This window comes from Balaenoptera physalus (genome assembly GCF_965194825.1).
Source record: "Balaenoptera physalus genome assembly, contig: HAP1_SCAFFOLD_1154, whole genome shotgun sequence".
NCBI lineage: Eukaryota > Metazoa > Chordata > Mammalia > Artiodactyla > Balaenopteridae > Balaenoptera > Balaenoptera physalus.
This window is the reverse complement of record NW_028125640.1, coordinates 207521-232712: the sequence shown is the minus strand read 5'-3', so window position 1 is coordinate 232712 and position 25192 is coordinate 207521. Positions and strand designations below refer to the sequence as shown.

At 42.9% G+C, this 25192-nt stretch overlaps 2 protein-coding genes across 8 annotated transcripts in view; one reads left to right on the top strand and one right to left on the bottom strand.

Annotated features, from left to right (window-relative positions):
- LOC309653779 (uncharacterized protein) overlaps nucleotides 1–25192 on the top strand; it is an 88452-nt gene that overhangs the window by 47441 nt on the left and 15819 nt on the right. The window lies entirely within an intron of this gene.
- LOC309653781 (dendritic cell-specific transmembrane protein-like) lies at nucleotides 10717–16766 on the bottom strand. Its single transcript, XM_082478577.1, has 3 exons — nucleotides 15485–16766; nucleotides 11831–12139; nucleotides 10717–10906 (listed from the first exon to the last, which is right to left on the bottom strand). Exons 1-3 carry the CDS (start codon nucleotides 16511–16513, stop codon nucleotides 10832–10834), a joined length of 1413 nt encoding a protein of 470 aa, XP_082334703.1. The 5' UTR covers nucleotides 16514–16766; the 3' UTR covers nucleotides 10717–10831.

Here is a 25192-nt window from a genome sequence, read left to right as displayed (position 1 = left end):
ATTCCCACCAACAGTGTAGGAGGGTTCCCTTTTCTCCACACCCACTCCAGCATTTATTATATGTAGACTTTTTACTGATGGCCATTCTGACCAGTGTGAGGTGGTACCTCACTGTAGTTTTGATTTGCATTTCTCTGATAATTAGTGATGCTGAGCATCTTTTCATGTGCTTTTTGGCCATGTGTATGTCTTCTTTGGAGAAACGTCTATTTAGATCTTCTGTCCATTTTTTGATTGGGTTGTTTGCTTTTTTGATGTTGAGCTGAATGAGCTGTTTATATATTTATAAAATAAATAATCAACAAGGACCTACTGTATGGCACAGGGAACTCTACGTAATATTCTGTAATAACCTATGTGGAAAAAGAATCTGAAAAAGAATGGACATATGTGTATACATAACTGAATCGCTTTGCTGTACACCTGAAACTAATACAACATTGTAAATCAACTATACTCCAATATAAAATAAAAATTAAAAAAAAAAAGTCAATCAGGACTGTTAAAAAAAATAAAAGAGATTTACAAGCTTCCCATTCAAGATGGGGACCTAAAAGGACCCTGAACTCACCTCCTCCCACAGACACACCCAGTCTACAACTACACATGGAACAATTTCCTCTGGAAGAAACCTAAAAACTGGCTGAGCCACTCCTAGCATCCAGCGCACGAGAGAAGGTCCACACAGAAGCCCCCGGTAGGAGAGGCTGGGATACAATCTCGCCATAAACCCCACTTCCTCCTCCTTCTCCTCCTCCTCCTTGACCCCTGTGTGGAGACCCACAGCTTCTCACTGAGGAGCAAAAGCTTTAAACCCCACATTGGGCACCTCCCACTTTTAAGATCTGCATCTGAGAGACGGGCCCCCAAAACATCTAGCTTTGAAAACTAACGGGGGCTCTGTCCACAAGCCCCACAAGGCTCTACGGACCTGGGCTCTTAAAGGGTTCGCACTGGGATGCACCAGCCCCAAAGCTCAGGGCAAAGCGTGGATGCAGGGTGCCGGGACTTGTAGGGGGAGAGGCCCACGTGCTGGTCTTGGAGTTGTCCTGGGCTCAGTCATCTGATCAGTCAGGCATTTGCTGGAGCTCTGGGGGTAGGGGTGGGGGCTGGCGGCTGCCATCGTGGATCTCCCTCCGCAGCCTCTGGGGGCCAGGGTCGCCTGAGCGGAGCTTCTATATGCGTCTGGCTGCCGCCCAGGAGCCACTCCTTGATTGCCCGGCTCTGTTGGCCAATGGGGCTGGCGTCCTTGGGTTCCCTGGGAGTATGGTAATCTGCAAGGTGGTTCTTGGTCTGCCACCTGGGGCAGTGCGCAGACAGCCGTCTGAGGCACCCTCCCCAGGTTCTCTGCGAGTGCAGCCTCTTTGCTGGTCCTGGACCTCCGGTCCGAGGTGCAGGCCCACCTATAGGGCTCTATGCACGTCGATGTGCTCTCAGGGAAGGTAGGCTAGTGTAAGGCATCTTTGCGCTCTCCCTCTGCCTTGCTATAGCTCACAGACAGGAGTTTGTACACTCCTCTGGAGTCCCAATTTGGGGGACTGCTTCCCCGGGGGACACCTCGAGATGGTGGCCAGCGAAGCATACACTTGCAGTCCCATAGGACTGTATATACCTGCATACTTTAAAAGCTGCTGCCTGAAGGTCTGGCTTCTTAATCACATACCACAATATAGCACATTAGAAAACTCTAAATATGAAAAATAATCTTCCACAATCTCACCAACAATCATTGGCTTTTTCATTCATGCCACCTTCTAGTCGCTGTGAAGCTCATTTTCAGAATCTGTATTGACTTTTTTCTTCTTGTATTGTGATTTTAAAATACAATATTTGTTTAACCAAAAAAAAAAAAAAAACTCTCTTAAAGAGCTATGCATAAGCTCTACCAAGCACAGCATTGATTTCTAATGTGTATGTGAGTAATAAATTTATGAATATCATGGGTTACCCTCCTTGTGTTTCCTGTGCTCTCCTGCAATAGTTCATGGACTGACTTTGCTAATCGGTGCTTGTCCAAATAGATATTTTATATTCATCTCTTCAATTCTTGCTTACTAAACTTCACAGATAGAGTGGTTCCCCATGATATATTATTAAGAACAAACAATTAACTTGTCATTTTATTTAAAAGAACAAAGTTCTCATTTCAAAAGCTCTGCATGCATTGACCATAATTATATGGGAATCTTTTCAAAGCTGCTTTTTCATCTTTTGAGGTTCCCCCACTAACTTTGCCAAATATAGTTATTAATAAATCTCTACAATAATTAATTTTAAACAAATTTGCTTACAATTTAAAACAAGTTTGGAATGTTTTATTTATGTAAGCACTTTTGTAAATGTAAAAAGATATTGGGCATCCTTCAAAGTAATATTGGGTTGGCCAAAATTTTCGTTTGGTTAATGAATACATTGTTCAATAAAGTTCTTGGTGAAAATGAAAAATGTCTTTTATTTTTACTTAAAACTGAACGAACTTTTTGGCCAACCCAATATTTGAAAAAACTGACCTTATAAATTCTCTGATGTATGAACTTTGTATTAATACTTATATAAATGCATACCACCACCTCTTCCATTACCATAGGCTTAATGATTATGCTCTTAGGGTAATGTTAAAGATTTCTTTTAAATAAGTAGTACCCAACATCTTTTTGAGAACATTTAACATTTTTTACTTGGAGGCAGTGTGAGGGATTGGTGAATCTAATCATTTATGTCAGATTCAATCTAGTGTGTATCCTTCCTTAAAGTAAATGAGTTAACCTTATCATTAAACCTTATTTTGTTTTAAATGCAAGAATAATAATAATGATAACATCATAATAATAATTGACCTCAATGGTCTTTGTCAGTATTAGTGACTTTGGGTGAAAAAGTTAGTTCCTACTCACTCAGAAATAAGATATTTTGATCCACCAGAGGGCAGACAGAAGAAGCAAGAAGAACTACAATCCTGCAGCCTGTGGAACAAAAACCACATTCACAGAAAGACAGACAAGATGAAAAGGCAGAGGGCTATGTACCAGATGAAGGAACAAGATAAAACCCCAGAAAAACAACTAAATGAAGTGGAGATAGACAACCTTCCAGAAAAAGAATTCAGAATAATGATAATGAAGATGATCCAGGACCTCGGAAAAAGAATGGAGGCAAAGCTCGAGAAGATGCAAGAAATGTTTAACAAAGACCTAGAAGAATTAAAGAACAAACAAACAGAGATAAACAATACAATAACTGAAATAAAAACTACACTAGAAGGAATCAATAGCAGAATAACTGAGGCAGAAGAACGGATAAGTGACCTGGAAGACAGAATGGTGGAATTCACTGCTGTGGAACAGAATAAAGAAAAAAGAATGCAAAGAAATGAAGACAGCCTACAAGACCTCTGGGACAACATTAAACACAACAACATTCGCATTATAGGGGTCCCAGAAGGAGAAGAGAGAAAGAAAGGACCAGAGAAAATATTTGAAGAGATTATAGTCGAAAACTTCCCTAACATGGGAAACAAAATAGCCACCCAAGTCCAGGAAGTGCAGTGAGTCCCATACAGGATAAACCCAAGGAGAAACACGCCGAGACACATAGTAATCAAACTGGCAAAAATTAAAGACAAAGAAAAAGAAGAAGTAAAGAAAAGAAAGAAGTAAAACTGTCACTGTTTGCAGATGACATGATACTATACATAGAGAATCCTAAAAATGCCACCAGAATACTAGTAGAGCTAATCAATGAATTTGGTAAAGTTGCAGGATACAAAATGAATGCACAGAAATCTCTTGCATTCCTATACACTAATGATGAAAAATCTGAAAGAGAAATGAAGGAAACACTCCCATTTACCACTGCAACAAAAAGAATAAAATACCTAGGAATAAACCTACCTAGGGAGACAAAAGACCTGTATGCAGAAAACTATAAGACACTGATGAAAGTAATTAAAGATGATACCAACAGATGGAAAGATATACCATGTTCCTGGATTGGAAGAATCAATATTTTGAAAATGACTACACTACCCAAAGTAATCTACATATTCAATGCAATCCCTATCAAATTACCAATGGCATTTTGTACAGAACTAGAACAAAAAATCTTAAAATTTGTATGGAGACACAAAAGACCCTGAATAGCCAAAGCAGTCTTGAGGGAAAAAAGTGGAGCTGGAGGAATCAGACTCCCTGACTTCAGACTATAGTACAAAGCTACAGTAATCAAGACAACATGGTACTGGCACAAAAACAGAAATATAGATCAATAGAACAGGATAGAAAGCCCAGAGATAGACCCATGCACCTATGGTCAACTAATCTATGACAAAGGAGGCAAGAATATACAATGGAGAAAAGACAGTGTCTTCAATAAGTGGTGCTGGGAAAACTGGACAACTCCATGTAAAAGAATGAAATTGGAACACTCCCTAACACCATACACAAAAATAAACTCAAAATGGATTAAACACCTAAATGTAAGACCGGACACTATCAAACTCTTAGAGGAAAACATAGGAAGAACACTCTTTGACATAAATCACAGCAAGATCTTTTTTGATCCACCTCCTAGAGTAATGGAAATAAAAACAAAAATAAAGAAATGGGACCTAATTAAACTTAAAAGCTTTTGCACAGCAAAGGAAACCATAAACAAGATGAAAAGACAACCCTCAGAATGGGAGAATATATTTGCAAACGAATCAACGGACAAAGCATTAATCTCCAAAATATATAAACAGCTCATTCAGCTCAATATTAAAGAAACAAACAACCCAATCCAAAAATGGGCAGAAGACCTAAATAGACATTTCTCCAAAGAAGACATACAGATGGCCAAGAAGCACATGAAAAGATGCTCAACATCACTAATTATTAGAGAAATGCAAATCAAAACTACAATGAGGTATCACCTCACACCAGTTAGAATGGGCATCATCAGAAAATCTACAAACAACAAATGCTGGAGAGGGTGTGGAGAAAAGGGAACCCTCTTGCACTGTTGATGGGAATGTAAATTGATACAGCCCCTATGGAGAACAGTACGGAGGTTCCTTAAAAAACTAAAACTAGAATTACCTTATGACCCAGCAATCCCACTACTGGGCATATACCCAGAGAAAACCATATTTCAAAAAGACACATGCACCCCAATGTTCATTGCAGCACTATTTACAATAGCCAGGTCATGGAAGCAACCTAAATGCCCATCGAGAGCCGAATGGATAAAGAAGTTGTGGTACATATATACAATGGAATATTACTCAGCCATAAAAAGGAACGAAATTGGGTCGTTTGTAGAGACGTGGATGGATCTAGAGACTGTCATACAGAGTAAAGTAAGTCAGAAAGAGAAAAACAAATATCGTATATTAACGCATGTATGTGGAACCTAGAAAAATGGTACAGATGAACCGGTTTACAGGGCAGAAGTTGAGACACAGATGTAGAGAACAAACGTATGGACACCAAGGGGGGAAAGCCGTGGAGGGGTGGGGATGGTGGTGTGATGAATTGGGCGATTGGGATTGACATGTATACACTGATGTGTATAAAATTGATGACTAATAAGAACCTGCTGTATAAAAAAATAAATAAAATTAAATTTAAAAATTAAAAAAAAAAGATATTTTTATTTCTTTCTCTTAGGTGAATTAAGACAAAATATATGATGTGTGAATATGTCAACATATCCCGTATTATAATTAGGATTGATTAGGTTCTAACAGAGAAAGCAGCAGATATAGGATCTAAGAGGAAGGACAAGGTTTTACTTCCTGAGTAGAACAGTAAAAGAGATCTATTACTATGAAGGTGTTTAGAATTATTGTACCTTCCTGTCAAACAGCAACGTAACTGACAACAAATATGGAGTCAATGAGGACATCATAATGACGCTTATAACAAAATACAGCCACCAAGCTGAGATTCGTTAGATGAGAAATAGTGACTTAGACCATAATGTGATACTCTTATAAGCCATTAACATTAGAGGTGAAAAAGAAGTTCTATTAAATTACCTGGGGCAATATCTTTCTTCCTCTTCAAGATTAACAGAGCACACTTGGCAATAGATGTCTCAAGAAATTTAACTAACCATTTGTTTAAATCTAACATGGGTAAGCTGCAATTAAATAAACATTTTATGCCCTACATTAGATTGGCCCTAATGAGTAAGTCTAAATCTTGTTTTCAAGATCAAAATTGCCTTTTGTGACAGCACCTCTTTGCCAGTCTGTCCTTCCAATAGGGACAAGCACTTCAGAGTAAGGGCAAGCATACCTAACAGATAAAGACAGCAGGTCACTCTCTAGAAGTCTCGAGAACTGTTCAAAGTCACGGTCCATTAGAAACAACAGAGATTATGCTACTTCAGAAAGGTAGCTTGGTTTCAAGGAAATTAAGACCCTTTTCCCAACCCCTCCAGTGCCCTTGTCATAGAGAAGAGGGGTAAACTGGGCATTCGTAATAGACGAGGGCAGAGAAACTGGCCATGATTCCCTCAAGGCACTGCCTGCCCGGTGCCCTTGGCACTTACCAAAAGCTACCACATGTTGTTATTTTTTGTCTAAGCATCTGTGTGTCTTCCTGACTAGATTGGAAGCATCCCAAAGGCAGGGGCCAAGGCGAGCTGTCTGGGCATCACCAGCACCTTCTGTGTGCCCTGTTCAAATGTTTCCTGTAGATATTGGTGATATTTTTAGGTAAATAAGTAAGTTAGTTAATTAATAGAATTTCGAAAGACCAAAGGATCCAATTTTCTCTAAAACTGAGCAGTTGATTTAAAAAGAATTCTTTTTATTGAAGTATAGTTGATTTATAATGTATTTCTGCTGCACAGCAAAGTGCTTCAGTTTTACATACATATACACATTCTTTTTTTAATATTCATTTCCATTATGGTTCATCATAGGATATTGAATATACTTCTCTGTGCTATACAATAGGACCTTGTTGTTTATCCATTTTATACATAATAGCTTACATCTGCTAACCCCAACCTCTCACTCCATCCTTCCCCCAACTCCCTCTCCCTTGGCAGCCACCAGTCTGTTCTCTACGTCCGTGAGTCTGTTTCTGTTTCATAGATAGGTTCACTTGTGTCATATTTTAGATTCCACATATAAGTGATATCAAATGGTATTTGTCTGTCTCTTTCTGACTTACTTCACTTAGTATGATAACCTCTAGTTGCATTCATGTTGCTGCAAATGGCATTATTTCATTCTTTTTTATGGCTGAGTAGTATTCCATTGTATATATGTACCACATCTTTATCCATTCATCTGTCGATAGACATTTAGGTTGTTTCCATGTCTTGGCTATTGTAAATAGTGCTTCTATGAACACAGGGATGCATGTATCTTTTTGAATTATAGTTTTCTCTGGATATATGCCCAGGAGTAGCATTGCTGGATCATATGGTAATTCTATTTTTAGTTTTCTGAGGAACTTCCATACTATTTTCCATAGCAGCTGCACCGACTTATATTCCCACCAACAGTGTAGGAGAGTTCCATTTTCTCCACACCCTCTCCAGCATTTGTTATCTGTAGACTTTTTAATGATGGCCATTCTGACCAGTGTGAGGTGGTACCTCATTGTAGTTTTGATTTGCATTTCTCTAATAATTAACGATATTGAGCATCTTTTCATGTGTCTGTTGGCCATCCGTATTTCTTCTTTGGAGAAATGTCTATTTAGGTCTTCTGCCCATTTTTCAATTGGGTTGTTTGTTTTTTTGTTGTTGAGTTGTATGAGCTGTTTGTAAATCAAGCCCTTGTCATCTGCAAATATTTTCTCCCATTCTGTAGGTTGTCTTTTTGTTTTGTTTATGGTTTCCTTTGCTATGCAAAAGCTTGTAAGTTTGATTAGGTCCCATTTGTTTATTTTTGTTTTTATTTCTATTGCCTTGGGAGACTGACCTAAGAAAACATTGGTACAATTTATGTCAGAGAATGTTTTGCCTATGATCTCTTCTAGGAGTTTTATGGTGTCATGTCTTATGTTTAAGTCTTTAAGTCATTTAGAGTTCATTTTTGTGTATGGTGAGAGGGTGCATTCTAACTTGAGCAGTTGATTCTTTGCCTAGTTAATGTGGAGCAGATCCCTTCTCTGTAGGAGGAATAAATGCAAAATGAGTAAAAAAAAAAAATCACATATTGTATTAGTTTATTAATATATAATTTTAATAAACACAGTTTTGTTTTGTTTAGAAAACACAGTAAAGCATAAAATCATCAGAATATTTAAATAAGCCAAAACTAAAAATTCATCTTCACCTTCTCAGATCTTTTTTTTTTTTTTAAAATTTATTTATTTATTTATTTTTGGCTGTGTTGGGTCTTCGTTTCTGCACGAGGGCTTTCTCTAGTTGTGGCAAGCGGGGGTCACTCTTCATCGCAGTGCGCGGGCCTCTTCACTATCTCGGCCTCTCTTGTTGCGGAGCACAGGCTCCAGACGCGCAGGCTCAGTAGTTGTGGCTCACGGGCCCAGTTGCTCCGCGGCATGTGGGATCCTCCCAGACCAGGGCTCGAACCCGCGTCCCCCGCATTGGCAGGCAGATTCTCAACCACTGCGCCACCAGGGAAGCCCCTCAGATCTTTTTTGGTTGAAAGTTATGCCAGTTATATCAGTATTTACCAGAGTATGGGCTGTAGAACTGGTCCTATGTGCTGTTAACAGTTATTACAGGTAAAATTGTTCCATGGTTTAATAATTAGAGAAAATTTTGGGTGAAACAAGGTTAAATGAGATTTCTTTATTATAGGGTTTCTCAAAGTTTTAAAATTATGCCAACATGCATTATGAATCTTCAAGGTTGGAAGGCAGATGGTGTGGATTTATTGACATCATAGAACTCTTTTATGGAACAACTAAGGGATTAGTGGTCTGAGGAACACACTTTGGGAAATGCTGACTCAGATTTCTAATGTAGGCTCCTTCTGCTAGAGAAATTTCACCACTGAAGACCTGTGTTGAAAGACCTGCAATTCAGTAAAACTTCCTGGAATGATGGTTCTCAGTGCTGGCCAACTATTAGAATCACCCGGGAGCTTTAAACGTGCCAGTGCCCAGGCCCCAGCCCAGGCCAGCTAAGTCAGGGTCTTTGAGGGTGAGTTTTCCCATCTATAAAATAGAAATAATACTACCTACCTCACAGGATTGTCATGAACCATAAATGAGACTGTATGTGTAAAATGCCTACTCTGGTGCCCAAAACAAAATTTGGTCTTTGAAACAATGGTTCATTCTGGGGAGAGTGTAGAATTTCAATTTTAAAATGTAGAAGATATTATTAAAATAGAAAATCACTGTTTGGCTGGCACAGTTTTGCATCCATGGATGCTAAAATTAGAGGGTAAATGTATGATGAGAAACCGGATGTTTGTATAGTCTGAAGGTATTTCCCACAATATACTTATTCATTCCAAAGGGAAAATAGTAACTTCAACAGTGGAAGAATCTGCGGACCCCATCTTAACTAAGTGAAGAAAGGTAACCTTACCAGTAATGAGACATATTAACATCACATACCCCTGATCTCATGCATTGAGAAGAGCATGTCAGTGCTTCTGTAGTACTGTTGCCCAAAAATCCATTACCTGGGTTTACTTATAAGGAAGCATCAGACAAACGCAAAGCAAAGGACATTTTACAAAATAACTGGCAGCACTCCTCAGAAATGTCAAGGTCATGAAAAAAAAAAGAAAGACAGACTGAGGAACTGTCCCTGACTGGACGAGCCTAAGGAACCATGACAGCCAAATGCAATGCATGAGCCTGGATTGGATCAAGGACTAGCCCTTGGGACATTAGTGGGATATTAGTGGGACAATTGGTGAAAATCCAATGAGTTTTGTAGATTGTGCGTTTTTCAGTGTATTTATCTGGTTTTGACAATTGTGCTATGGTTATGTAAGACGTTAATGTTCGGGGATGAGGGGTGATGGGTAAATGGAACACTGTACTTACTATTTGGCAACTTTTTTGTAAGGCTGAAACATTTTCAAAATGAAAAGTTAAAAAATTGTTTTAAAATTTTAATGTTTCTTCATTTCTTCCCATTCTGGCACTTTAGAGATAATAGAATCAGTATTTTTTCCCTCTTAGGTATTTTGAATATAGGGGAAATAGGCCCCTGTACTGTAGAGTGTACATCGATTATAGTGAAAAAGAGGCCCAAGATGCACATTGTAGGAAGCCTCTCATATGATTTTAATAAATGTGTTCTCTAAATAAATGTGGCTAGAGGACTTGGTAGAAGAGGAAGAACAAAAGAGATCCAGGAAAGTAGAGGATAGGAGCAGAGCAGGTGGTGAGAAGAAATTAGGAGCTGCTGGAGATGGGTTTTGGAAAGAGTTCTTGAATAAAGGGGCAGGGGGAGGCCAGACAGTTGTGGGTAGGAAATAGCTATGAAGGATATTAAGAAGGGCAGAGAAGGGACAGAAGCATTTAAAGATATTTTGCTGGCATCATACATGTATGTTCTCCTTGATATTTGTTTGTGAGCCTGCAGTAGAGATTTTGATTTTTTCCAGTTTTTTTCTTTGAATATTACTCTATGCTGAGACTCTCCTCGAAGGGCCTGGTTCTAGTCGTGTTACACTGAGATACAGTCCAGATCATGTGCCCTGTTTGTGAGACAGACAACACAACAATTTATCTGGTAGCCCTTTGGCCCTTATGGAAAAAAGTAGCCTGGCGCTGCAAACTCAAACCGCTGAAGGACCGTGCAGTGCAGTTCTCTGTTGCTGGGCATGAGTAAGGGTCACCATCAGGAGACTTAAGGAGAATTGCTGGAGCAGCGTGGCTGAGGAGCTGCATGGGGCCTCTCACGGGCTCTCTTCACTGGCAATGTCCATTTGTTTCCTCCCAATCATTTTCAGGACTGGAAGCCAGAAATGAATCTGAAAAGACACGAAGCTGGATGAATGAGCATTAGAGTCATTTCAAATGCCACTGACACAAACTTTTCACAAGACTTTCAAACGGCCAGTAAAGCTTATCCTTAGGTATTATTTTGGTCTCTCATTGTCTATGAAGTATTTTCCAGTTCTGTAAGTTGTAGATAGCTGATGGCAACAATGCAAATGATTCTTTTCTATGAACATGCAAATGAATTTCACCCTGCAGAGTACAATTGATCCTCCCATCCTCCCTTGTGGAAGAAGCCGGTTTTGTATCTATTAAGCAAATTCATTTTGGTATTCACGATGGCCTGTATACATGTGTGATTTAAACGGTTCTTTGAATTGGTTGGAGTTTCTTACTGTTCCGTCTTTAATACGTTGAATAAAATCCTTGACAAGTGTTCATTTTATATGTGTATGGAAGTCATTATGTTATCATATATATGTATAAATATATACATATCATATATATATATATCTCATCATATATATTTTTTAATGCTGGAGGATGAGCAAATTCTTTGGAGTTTACCAAGCTGTAGTAGATACTTCCCTTCTGTTATTTATCTATCCCGGTAAAGTAACTCTGACTGGGTATTGTTCTTTAACAGCCATTAGGGCCTTCCCAGTAGCTTTTCTACAATATGACCGAACATACTCAATTGAAATCAGTGTTTTGAAGGCTATCTTGTAGAATCCTCTGGACCGTCATTGCTGTAGAGTCTTCTGGACTTAGCCATGTACATCCGTTCCCCGTCACTGCCCACCCATCCCACCCCCCCGACCCGCCCCAAAACAGTGTCCTATCTGTTGCTGGGGATATAAGCCCTAATGTAAAGTTGAAGAGTGCTTTGAAATTCCATTTGCCCTTCAAAATCAAAATTTCCCTAATTACAGGTTATAACCCTATTTTGGCTTTACCTTTGTGAAGTACAGACTCAGTTTCCTTTTTACTTCTCCCACTGGCTGCTTTGATCGTTTCTTCAGTAGCTTTGCATGTAGGTATCGGATGCGCTCCCTCTGCACACTTGGGTAGAAGGATGCTGACACCAGGATTTTAAGTTGCATCAGGATGGAGGACAACAGTCCTAGCATCACTAGTATCCCAAGAATAAAACTGAGAGGAATCCAGGTCTTAGACAGAAGTAGCTTTGGTTTAGGGAGGCAACTGGGTTCAAACAGAGATATATTAAATGAAGAATCATGGATGATGTCTTGAGCTTCTTGTTTCTAAAATGAAAGAATAAAATCATCAAGATCCATGCCATTTTCATACTCTGTCCTTGTCTTTCTCAATACTGCCCCGTAGCACGTAACATTTATCTGAAAATATGCAGGGAGCTTTGGCTGAAGGGGCTATCCCTGCTCCTTTTATGTGCTATGATTGGAATAAAGGAGAAAGGATGAATTTTAGTTGTAGCCACTGCAGAGTTTTCCAAAGCGGGACTGTGGAAATATAGATTTCCTTGAGAGAAGGATATCAGATAAGTTTGTTTGCTCTGTCCTTTCTTTAGAGAGTCACGATGGCCATGAGACTGTTGAAGGTGCTGAGAAGAAAGCAGAGAAATTCGCTTAACTTCAGCCAACGATTCTCCTATTAATTTTGACCGCATAACCCATTTTTATGGAACACCTATTTCTACACTTCAGAGCATGTGGGACTAATGAAAGGTGGTTTTCGCTTAACTGGGGGAGAAGTTTTTTTTGTAGCAGAGCCCCTCAAGACCCAGTCATAGCCTCTCCATCTCAACAAACACCTTGTCAGCAGACCACAAGGTCATAAAGATGTGGAGGCATTAAATTATGTTCTAAGTCATCCTTCTAGAGCTTGAGGTGGCGGGGGTGGGGGGGTGGAATTATTCTTGATGCAAGAATACAAAGAAGAGTATATTTACTGAAAGTGGCTCTAAAATCCTATTTATAGAGGTCTCAAAATAGGACATTTTCGCATCTCTCTTAGATGATAGGAGGGGCGCATTCCTTCCTGCTTGAAGGCAAGAGAATAAGCCAGTTGCTCTCAACAAACTGACCCAGAGGGCAGATGACATTGAGCCACCCAGCCAAGCCACCAGCAAGAGAAGTGTGTGCTGATTCAGCTCTTACTTTTCCCTGACCTGAGAAAGCCATATACTCTCTTGGTGGATTTGTTTTTCCATTTGGTAAAACAGGAATTAATGGACCAGATCCTGCCCATGAAAAAACTACTCCCAGTGTAAATTAAGCACCTTGGGGATGGAGCATTAACGTTACAGACTGGAGTACTTAGTAAGTTATTATCACCCCAACACCCTAGAGCCCTGGGGCCCAGAGGAGGAAAATGACTTCTGAAAAGAACTCAATCACACCCAGAGAACACCGCGCACCTTCGATTTACCCCAATACCTGTGAAAAATCTGGAAACCCCAAAACCTGGGACTTCTACACAGATGTCAAGTCAGATCTGCAATTTCCCCAGCACTGTGGCTAAGCACTAGAAAGCATTTGTGTTGCCTCTCCTTTTCTCTTATTAAAAAGACAGTTCACCTACGATTAAATAGAGAGATTTCAGTCCCCAGAGCAGAGGCATGCATTCTTTTCAATACTGTTGAAGAAACAAACACATCGATTGAGTCAGTGATGAGAAATCCTGCAATAAGAAAGCAGCGGGTGTCCGGTCTGGGAAGAAGTTATTTAGTCTAGGAATCTAACTGGGGATTTTGCAGCTGGGAGTCAGGGCTTCAGAAAGGTTGTCAACACTTTTGTACGGGCTTGGTGGAGGGTAACAAACTCTCAAAATACCGAGCAATGTACTAAATGGTACCCCAATGTTTTAAAATGTGTTTGCCTCTCTCAAGTAGACAATTTGCCAAGATGGTAGGGAGTAATGGATGGAAGATTCACTCTGGTATCAGACAGTCCTGAAAAGTTAATGCAGACCAGTGCTGGGCACATAGTAGGTGCTCAATAAGTAGCGACTGTAGCTATTTTTACTTACAGTGTCCACCCATCCAGCCAGGTCTATTCACGTCGTTTCCCACTTTTCTTCTTTATTTAAAATTGTATAAAAGTGGGAGAAACCTTGAGCCAATGTTTCTTTTCTTGCTTGACTTCTCCTTTGCAAATCTGCTGCAATGGAGAGACCAGGAACCTCCAAGGGCATCGTGGGATAAGGGCAGGGCACTGCCAGTTACATGGAAGCCGGCTGCTCGTGGCACAGCCTCCCAGGCTCGGCAGGAGAGAGTTTGAGACGAGCTCCCACAGCAGTCTCGTGCTCGCATCTGTTCTGCGCCCACCACCCTGCTGTCATTGTGAGCGTACGTGGTGGCCTCCCCCGCCAGGACGTGAGCCCCTCGATGGCAGCCATCATGGTCTAGACAACTTTGCATCCCCAGGACCCAGCAACACCCCAAAATGTATTTGCCAGGACATTGTCATTGGAAAGCTTCTGGGCCTTTTTTGGAAGGCAGACTTGCTTTATTCCACTCGTCTACCTAAAACAGTGAGAATTCACAAAACAGGCATGGGTTTTGGCTCAGAGAGAAATAGATGAGAGAGGAGCAAAAAGATAAAGAAGGAGAGGAAGAACTGAGAGGGGAAGATCAAAAAAGGGACTACAGGAGCAGGATGCACTATGGGGGAGAGGAGGAGAGAAGCCCTTTTACCAGCCGCTGCCCCGGATCAAGCCTGGCTGAAAATCTTGTTTGGCTTTCATTTGAAACACTGTTTCCATTATCCACCCTCCTCCAGATATGTAGAGCAACGGGGGGTTCTTGTAATTAACTGAAGACTTCAGAGGAAGCAGAGGGCTCAGAGTAATCAACTCTGAGAAGCAGCCCAGGATTAGGCGGGGCAGGGGCCAGACAGTACCTGCGGAGCCAGGAGAAAAGGGGAGGGAGAGTGTGGATGCAGCAGGAGCAAATGGGCTTTCAAAGGAGGGTTTCCAGGTCCCTTTCTGCTCTTCCCCTCCCCAGCAGAGGCACAATCTATTGTGGCTCGATAAAGAGGAGGGAAAATCAGACATATGGAAACAGTAGATGGCATGTTCACCAGCCCAGGCTAGTGCACACCACCCAGCGTGCATGACATTCACACACACACACACACACACACACGTGCACATGTACACACATACAACTACACACACTACGTGTGCACATGCACACAGAGGCACACACTAGACACACGTGCACGTTCCACCTAGCGCAGAACGCTACGTTTAAAAACAAATAAGACAAGTATCTGACAGTATCCAGATCCTCTGAAATGTCTACATAATCATAAATTTCCACAGGGAAAAATGGAAAAGAGAAAAGATGGGATGAACAAAGACCATGGTCTCCTCTGTTGCAGTACGGCTGCCACAGGAAACTAATACAGTGATCAAAAATGTTCAGCGTGTTCTCATACTCTAACATTGGGGTTTCAACTCAATCTAACCAACATTTTGGGTGTTCTTCCTACACGCCAGGCTCTGTGCCAGGCACTGAGGATCCAGAGGGGAATAAGCCACTGCCCTGCCTTGGGAAGTTCACGAGCTTTTGCAAACACACAGCAAACAGCTGGGATACACAGTGAGACGGGCCTGCGAGCACCTACCTCTCTGTGCAACTGCAAGTGAACCTCAAGCCCTGGCAAGCTTTGGAAATGTTTGCTGACGGAGAAGATGAGCCAATACAGCAGATAATCTATGGCTGCAAACAACACCCAGATGTAGAGATGGGTAAGCACCGGGAGGAAAAACAGCCCCAGGTTTTTCCTGTCTTTAGGAGTCAGCCAGAAAGATGGGATGATGACATACTTCTTCCTTTCCTGCTTATTCAGCGGGAGGACGCAGGGCCTCTGTGCATGCCTCTCCCTCTCGTCAAACTGAACAAATTGTCTGGTGATGTAGATGTTCTCAAACTTCCAACCACAGGAGCCCCAAAATCGCCTCATGAAGAGGCCAGTGCCCAGTAGCACCAGCAGAAGCCCTGTGAGGGCAAATAGCTGCCGCCCCAGGGAAGACAACACCTCTGTCGCCGTCACTACCTGGTACAAGACATGCAGGGCTCTGTCTGTAGTGTCATTGAGCTGTGCCTCCAGGGCTTGGCTGGGACTAAAAAGAGAGACCTCCAGGGTTTGGTTCCAAGAAACAAGGTCATCAAATAGACTTAGGTGAGTGGCAAGGCCGTATATCCACTGAATTGCTTCAATATATTTTTTCAAAAGTGGAAAATGGATGGAAAAGCTCTTTGCCCTTAGGTTGCAAGTCATACTGTCCAGGAGACCTTTAAAGTTGTGAAAAATATTTTCCACGTGTCCAAAGATTACTATCCCTGTGCCAGCGGTGATCAAAGCGTTCCTGCCTTCACGCAGGCCACACGAGAGGAAGAAGAGCAGAATGAAACACCGTGCGTGCTTGGAGCAGCACAGCAGAGCACACGTGACCATCCAGGAGGTGGTGAAGACTACGAATGAGGACAGAAGCCAGGAGAAGGCCCCAGAGAGGAGGCCCACGGAAATGAAAGCAACAAAACAGCAAGTGCCCAAATGTTGGGTGAAGTCCATCCATCCAAGGCTCCTTGGAGACACATACGTCCTCCAAAGACTGAGGAAGATATTGGTGCCTGAGGCCCAGACACCCATGCTCCCTGTGTCCCTGGAAATGAAAGAGAAACAGGGTCAGATGTTACGTTTAAATGTCCTCTGTCACTTTGTAAAGGGCACGATGATAGATTGATTGCAAAAAATGGCCGTAATTTCTTACCCTTCTCAGTCTCTACACTATTACTAAACCAAACTTGGGCCCGCTCACCGCCAATCCACTGACACTGGATTGTGCTGAAGGGAAGTGCAGAGTTTATTGCAAGGTGGTGCCCAGTGTGGCCAAGCAAGGAGAACGGGCAGCTTGCGTTCAAAAGACCCGAACTCAATATAAATGAGTTTATTTACAAAACAGAAGTAGATTCACAGACATAGAAAACAAACTTATGGTTACCAGAGGGGATAACGAGATGGGGAGGTGCGGGGGAGCTAAATTAAAACTTTGGGATTAACTGCTATGTATAAAATAGGTAAACAACAAGGACCTACTCTACAGCACAGGGAACTATATTCAGTGTCTTGTAATAACCTATAATGGAAAAGAATCTGAAAAAGAATATATATACAAATGTTTATGCATAACTGAGTCACTTTGCTGTGCACCTGAAGCTAACACAACACTGTAAATTAACTATACTTCAATTAAAAAAACACGGTTTAAAAAAAAGAGACCTGAACTCCGCAGTGGCTTTCGGGGAAGGGTTGTTAAAGGCAAGGTGAGGGAGAGGGTTGCAGGTGCCTGATCAGCTTGGTACATCCTTCTGATGGTGGGTGGTGAGGTAACAGTGTGATGTTTCGGGAATTAACATCATCAACCTCTGGTTCCAACCCCTCTGGGGTCTACATGCTTATTGTCACATGCAGTTAACTTCTTCCACCTGGTGGGGGGTTTTAATGTCTGCAAAACACCTCAGGGATATGGTTCAGGTTATTATCTACAGCCTTGAGGAGGCACTAAAAGTCCTTGACTTTGTGTTATGGCTAAACTCTTATTATTTTGTCTTACTTGACTCTTTTCCTTTGTTTCTGCATTTTCTCACTTTTCTCATTAAATTTGCTCTTTGGACTTGGGGGGAGGCCTACGAGGCTAAAGCTTTTCTACAAACAAGAGGTGGGGGACACGGGGTCTGTCCCTGGGGAGGCCCCGCAGGGTCCTGCTCAGTTTCTACACCTCCTTGCAAAGTGACATTACAGCTTCTCCCATCAAGAAGTGAGAGAAATAGAATCACATGGTGGGGTTTATTTCTCCAGTCCTTGAATTTGGGATGGCCTTGTGACATCATCGGCCAATGGAATGTGGCAGAAGTAATAGTATGCCTATCCTGAGTCTATGATTCCCTCCTGCCTCTCTTGGAACCCTACTACTAACTTGTTGACAAGTCCAGGTGTATTAGCTTCTATTGCTGCTGTAGCAAATTTCCACAGACTTAGTGGCTTATAGAAACACATATTTATTCTCTCACAGTTCTAGAGGTCAGAAGTCTAAAACTGGTCCAGAGGGTTGCAGAGGGCTGGAGGTTCTAGGGGAAAATCCATTTGCTTGCCTTTTCCAGCTTCTAAAGGCCACCTATATTCCTTGGCTTGTGGACTCTCCTCCATCTCAAAGAGAGCAATGTTGCATCTTCTTTTCTTTCTGACCTCTGCTTCCATCCTTATATTCTTCTCTCATGACTCTGATCTTCCTGCCTCCCTCTTCAAAGGACCCCTGTGACTATACTGGGGCCACCCAAGTAATCCAGGATAATCTCTCCATCTCAAGGTCCTTAACTCAAGCACATATGTAGAGTTCCTTTTACCATGAAAGGTGACATAGTCATAGGTTCTGGGCATTAGGACATGGACATCTTTGGTAGGGGCTCGGGGGGTGGGGTCATTCATCATGTCATACCAGGTTGGGCTGCTGAATGACAAGAGAAACATGACCAGTCTATTCCATCAACTCAGCCAATAGCCAGTCAACTGCCAGATACGTGAAATGGGGCATCCTAGGCCAGCCAGGCCCCAGCCACCAGCTGATCACAGATACTTGAGCAATAAGAAATGCTTATTTACTTTGAGCCCCTGAAATCTGTGCTGCTTTTTTGCACAGCGATTGTTAACTGATGAAAGCAGCAATCCTGTGCCATGGGTCTTATTAATTGAAACAAACCTTAGGTTGATGGACAGGCTGAAATTTCAACAAACTGCATTATATAAGATCACTTTCTGACAGTCATCTATTTTCTTGTGCTCTAAGTTTACAGACAAGAAAGCAAACCAAAGGCATCCAAACTTAAACGTGGCATTGGACTGAGGCCATTGTATTCAGCTCTGTAACCATTCTGCCTTCCCTCCCTTGCTCCTACCCTCTGAGTGCAGTTCTCTCCTGAGAATCTTACAAGGAAAATGAGAATATTTTGTCACCGAGTTAATCATCTTTTCTTTTTTCCCAGATCTGGCATAACAAAAGTGAAGGTGCTATGGGGCTGCTACTGCCCTGTCAGTCATGCAGATTTAGGTGTGTGATGCACTCAGAGAGCCTTGGGTTCATTTGGGATGATACAAAATAAATTTGAGCTATCTTAATTGACATGAAAGTATCTAATGAGCATTATAGCCTATGTATGGAATTTTAACGAAGACATTGATCAGTTTTTAAACACTCTCAAATAAATCCCTTCTCACGTCAAATATTTTGGGGCTGGATTTATGGAGTAGCTTAATACTGTTTGAGCCAGTGAATTACACTGGTAATGTGAGAAAGGTATCCAGTCACTGGTGGGAGGGCATGAACTGAGCAACCTGAAGGGAAGAAATGGCTCTCTTTTTGGGTTCGGGTGGAATGGGGTCAATGTAGGACAGAAATGAGATGGGGAAATAGGCAGGTTAGGAACAAACCTGTGGAAGTATCTTCAGCAATAATATAGAGGGCTTGCAGCTCCTGCACATAATCTGAATGGTAAAGTTCAGTGCAGAGAAGAGATACAGGGAGACATTGTGTTGAAGAAAGGTCATTACCATGTGGGACTGGCCTTACAGAAGATTCGAGATCCTCCCTAAGAAGGCGGTCTTACTCCATCCGGAGGAAAGGAAATTGGAAGAAATGGACATTAGAGTGGGGACCAGCAAAAGAACAGAGTTCTTTTCTCCTGCAAGCTTGCTGCCTTTCAGAACTGGAGGTTGATTTGGAGGTTGGCAGTACTCCTGCGCACCAAACCCACTCCTATGCCTCTGTGAGCCCCAGAAATCACTGATAGCCCCTGTGCTCCTGAACTGTCCCCAGCCTTGCCGGTGCGAGTCAGCCCTGCTTCATTGCCTGGGTCGGAGGACTTGATCAGTCAGCCGTGAGCAGGGGGACAGTGGGCAGGACGCCCAGCACCACAGCAAATTGGGAGGTGCTGCCTCTCCTCCTAGGTGTGTCCCCATTTGCTTTCTTCGGTATGGCTTTGGATTTGGCCCCAAACCGTTATCTGAGTAATTGGTACACTAATAGATAATAATTGTCTATTATGTCCTAGGAGCACTTTATATATAGCATCTCTCTGCATCCTCCCTAAAGCCTCTGGAGGTTGCTTTTCACACAGTGGACGCCGAGGCTTAGAGTGCTTGCTGAAATGTGTCAGCGATCACACGGAGAGTAGGTGGCACAGCAGAATTCAGAGCAGGTCTCCCTGTCCCCTGAGCCACGCCCAGATTCCACGGCTCTGGGTTATGTGACAGGATGCTCAGCTTACTGTATCTGCTGGAAACACATCACACTTTCTGTCAGTGACTGTTTAAGAGCTGATTTGTATATCACAAATCCATTTCTATCTGCTCATTTTTTTGCATCAAAATAGTTTACCCTGTAAGAATGTTTCTCAAATCAGCAGATTTTTCTCTACAGCAAATCAAAAATCCCAGCTGTTTCATTTTTTTCTAATATCCTTTATGAGGTACCATGTTGCTTGCTGTCTAAAAAATTAATAATGCAGATTTTAGATTCATTTTTCCCTCCTCTTGCCTTCATCCTTGTACAGTGTGTTCTTTATAAAGAGATTTCTCTGCAAGTGAGAAACAGATTTATGGATACGTTAAAATTTTAGCCTTCGGCAATACAATCTAATAACAATTAAATAAGATATATTACTGCAGTTTTGTCTTGTAAGAGGCACATGTTTTCTTCACAAGCAACAGATCTAATATTATTCCCCTTTGTTTTTGTGCTGAAAACAGCATGTCACCAAAAGACATCAAAACTTTCTGCAGCAAGAGGACCAAATGCCTTCTCTCCTATTTTATAGCTCAAGCCACAGAGGCGCGTTTGGACCACAAGCTCAGGGCTGGTGTTCCAGTCTGCCCTTCCTCTCACTGTTGAATGTGGCCTTGATTTCTTCACCAATCTCTGTTCCTCATTTTCCCTACTTGAATAAAAGACCTGCCTGAGCTCCTTCCTGGTGAGGTTTAAGGAGGGAAGCTTTGGCAAGCACGTTAAGATGGCCTGGAGATAAGGTGCCTAGGAAATGCAACCCGTTTCTTCTTGTTTCTTTCCTGCCACAGCAAATTGAGAACATCCCTCCTCTGAGGCTCTTAAGGCAAGGCTTCAATGTCCCAACGATGAGAGGCTCAGAGGCAGGAGCTGGATTGCACCGCCTTCCCAGCACTAATGTTTGACACGTTGCCTTTAGATGTCTGTTGATTTCTATCCTCTCGCTCCTGCAGAGGTGCAGTCATTCTGCTGGTCTTTCTTTCTCCAGACGGCCCCAGTTCTTTCCTTTTAGAAAAATCAGGGAATCAGGATTTGGACAAGCTCGTTATTTATTCCTTTCTCAAAGACTTTTTCAGGCAGATACCCAGATTCTTAAATTTTACTTTTAGAGCTGGAAGAAATATTATAGGTGAGAGCTTCTTAAACTTGAGGATGTTATCACTGGGGGAGTCTTGTCAAAATGCAGATTTTGATTTCAAAGGTCTAGACTGGCACCTGAGAGTTTGCTTTCCTAACAAGTCCCAGGCGGTACTGATGCTGGTCATCTGACGACCAGGCACTGTGTAGCAATCTCTAGAATTCAGGACTGTCTGATAGCACTTTCAGCGGTGATGGAAACGTTCTGTATCTGTGCTGTCTAACATGGTCAGCACTAGCCTGATGTGACAGTTGAGCACGGAGGGCTGGTGCAACTGAGGAGTTGAATTTTTAACTTTATTTAGTTTTAATTCATTTAAATTTAAATAGTCACACGTGACTGGTTTCTATCTACTGAACGGCACAGCTCTAGATGAGCAACACCTGGCCGGCTGGTTTCCGCAGATGAGGAAACGAAAATCCAAGGAGGCGACTGGGCTGGCCGAGGCTGTCCTAGACTAGAGGCAGCAGTGGGAGGGAGACCCCAGTTTTCTACCACAATGTGACACGTTTCCCATCACATCAACATCTCATTTCTGACTCTTCAGGAAACCTGTTTTAAAATTCCTACCAGAGTTCCTAAGCAACCGAGTTAAAATTTCCCACATACCAAATTTGCCTTTAGGCATCACAAAATACATAATTAGAAAAGTGGACAAGCAAAATAGTAATAATAATAGATAATAGTTACCAAGTTGTTACCAAGCGTCTGGCCACTGTTATGGCATCCAAAATACATTATTCCTAATTTTCACAGTAGCTCTGTATGATTATATAGATACATTTTAGATGAGGAAACTGAGGCTCAGAGAGGTTTAATAACTTGTCCAAAGTCACACAGCGAGTAAGTAGAAGAGCCAGGATTCTAACCCATGTTTACGTGGCACTGAGGGTTCAGGATAGGCAAGTTTCTCAGACTCTCTTTAACATGATCCTCAAAGAGTTGCTTCTAATTTTGGTTGAAATATATTCCCAGAATCCCAATTATGGGCGAATCCTGAAATGCCATTCAACACTGTAGGTATAAACTCTCCTTGCGTTGTCATCTGCATGGGGTGTCCTCCACCTCCTCTGTCAGCACAGCCTAACTGAACCCTCCAGAGCTGACTACAGATCTCCATCGGGTGTCAGGCCCATCCTGGTCTGAGGTCTAGGCTGCAAGGCATTCGTTCTCAACTGAACCGTCTCTCCCAGCGTCAGGGGATGAGAGCAGCATTCAGTGTTGGTCCCCACCTTCTCTGCTGAGCTGGGGGTTAGGGTCGGGGTTTTCCCTTTGCTGGTAAATTAGGGCAGTGTGGGTAGCACTGAGCCTTTACACGCCTGCAGGGGTCAGACAGGCACCGAAAAGAGTGAAGAAAATCAAGAGATACAGAGACTTCCTGGGGGTCAGGGGTGTGGGCAGTGGGTCCTGGGGGGCTGGGAGCCCATGTCCCAGCTGAAGTTGCAGGAGTCCAGCCCAGCAGATTTTCTTCGAGGCTGTACACAGACCCAGTGTTACCAGATTTTCTGATTTTTTTTTTTTTAAGAGAAGCCAGAAATCTAATTTTCTTTGGATAGCATCTCCTGATTAAAAAAAAAAAAAAAAAAGTTTGGCTCAAATTATTTTTGAATAGTCTGACACTGATTTTGGCTACTGGTTGTCAGTTTGCAACCCTTGGTGTTTGGGAAAATCCTCACGTGACTTCCTCCTCTTCTCTCTGCCCGGCCTTCCTCCTCCCCTTCTCCTTCTCCAGTCATCTGAATTACTTTACCCTCTTTTTATTCCCTGGTACCTTTTAAAATCATGCTGTAGGCCAGATTCCAGTCTCATGCATAAAGGTTTTTCTCTATGCCTTGGGAATATTTTTTCCCCAAAGATCTCTAGCTCTATTTTATTCCCTTCTCTTGCTCTCCTGGATTGAGCCCTTCCCTCTCTCTCCATTGCTTCTTCCAGCAGCAGCTAAAAGGCTAACCTGATCCCTTTAACCTGCAGTTTCTCTTTACGGTGCCTCCATTATCAGTAATGTTTATCTCAACATCAGTGTCTCCCCAGGACCGTGTACCTGCTTTTTTGCTTTTACCAATGGCAATATTCCAAGAATAATTACCACTTTTCTGCCTTTATCCCTAAACTCCAGTTTGCGCCACAACCCGGGGCCAGGAAACCACAGCTGCAGTTCACAGGAGAATATCACCAAGGACCCATCTCTCTTTCACGGGATGAAAGGAGTTTTTGTGTGGCTGGGTGGGAGGGAACGAGTTACGGAACAGGGGCAGTGATGAGAAGCTCCTGGTCCAAGCGCGGAGCCACGCAGAACTGTGCGGTCTGTGTATCCAGCCTGAGCCCACACTTAATCTGCTTTCACGCAGAGCTGAGCTGCTGCCATGGGAAACAGAAGCGGCCAGACTTCTCCATCAACCTGCGCACGCCAGCAAAACGCCGGCTGTGAGGTGCATAGGCAGTGGATTGGATTGTTTTCCCCGGGGGGTATTAAACGTCAGTGGCAGCAGCAAAAGCCCTGGCACGGAGGACACAGGCTCCCAGCCCCCAGCCGCAGCCCCAGAGCCCTGTTCGCCCACTTTGTTGGGGAGTCAGGGCGATGAACATTCCTGTGTTGTCCTGTGATTCCTTTGAGCGCAGATGAACTCTCGAGGTGCAAAGAACGCATCCTTTGCTTCAGATACAAGGCCCAGTCAGCAGCTGTGACAATAATAACTAGAGCCTCCAAAGTGGCCCAGCCTGGGCGCCTTCAAGATTGGGGGGATATTGAAAAAGCACGTCACCAGTGTCGCTCTGGCGCTGGCAAACAGAAACCCACAGGATCATTGCTTTTGCAAGTGCAGGAGAAACCAATGCAGCCTTCTTTGGGGAAGGACCCAGAGGACAAGGAACTCAACGCGGTCCTATTGCTTCCCTCCTTCCCCAAGTGGGGAGCCCTCACCTTGTCTGACAGCCTGAGATTCCCAGTAAGTGAGACCTGCTCCTTCTGACCCGGCTCCCCATGCAGAAGCCAGTGGCTTATGCTCAACAAGCCCAGATACAGTCTGCAGACAGCCTGGGGGAAAATAAACCCCACTGCCGATGTTCTCTTTCTCTGCTTCTCCGACCCGCTCTGCTAATCCCCTGTGGGAACCTAGTCTAACACATCAGCCTCTCATTGACCTCAGGACTTGATGGGAATCTCATTTTAAAGGGGATTTGGAGAAAGGGCAGAGTGGGATAGAAAAAGACCACGGGGCAGGGAGACAGGAGACCTGTGGTCCGGCCTGCATGTGACCTTGGATAGGTCACTTCACCTCTGGGGACCACAGCTCCCTTGGGTCCTGCCAGCCCACAGTCTCGGAAATAAAGGCAAAGGAGAGTGGCCGAGCCCACTCTGGGTGCTGGCGTTTTGCAGAAGCCCAGCACCGGTAAGGGGGACAAAAGGAGGACGGAGCGTTTCTTGTCCTTTTCTCTTTTTCTTTCTTTCTTTTTTTAAAGCTCTTGCAAACTTATAAATTGGTCGGGACCGCAGTGTTCTCTGAGCCTGCCGAAATAGCTCGAGCAGTGCCAAGAGGTGAAATGAATTCCTCATAATTTTGTTTTCATCGTTCTTGCCTTGGGAAAGCCAGCGAACGCCTTCCTCTCTGAAAGCAACCTTCACACAAGAAAGGAAAGATTAATGAGAGCTACTGGGTAAACAGAGGAGTGTCTACAGAAAAATTCAGTCCGGCATGGCACTGTCTGTGAGGCCTGGCAGCCTTTCCGAGCCAGCCCTGCTCCTCTCCCCGACCCGAGGCTTGGCTAACAGATCAATTCTTCAAAAGCCAGGGATGGCCCAAGTCCACACAGCTGTTCTGTTAAGAAGATGCTCAAGCTGCAGTCCTCCCTGAGATGA

What these genes read in the sequence shown, in the direction of transcription:
- LOC309653781 (XM_082478577.1), bottom strand. Translation starts at nt 16,513, where the DNA reads ATGGGTGTCTGGGCCTCAGGCACCAATATCTTCCTCAGTCTTTGGAGG. An exon ending in ACTTGCAGTTGCACAGAGAG is followed by an intron (nt 12,140 to 15,484) that starts GTAGGTGCTCGC and finishes CTTTCATTTTAG; the next exon opens with AAACAAGAAGCTCAAGACAT. An exon ending in TGAGTCTGTACTTCACAAAG is followed by an intron (nt 10,907 to 11,830) that starts GTAAAGCCAAAA and finishes GTGTCTTTTCAG; the next exon opens with ATTCATTTCTGGCTTCCAGT.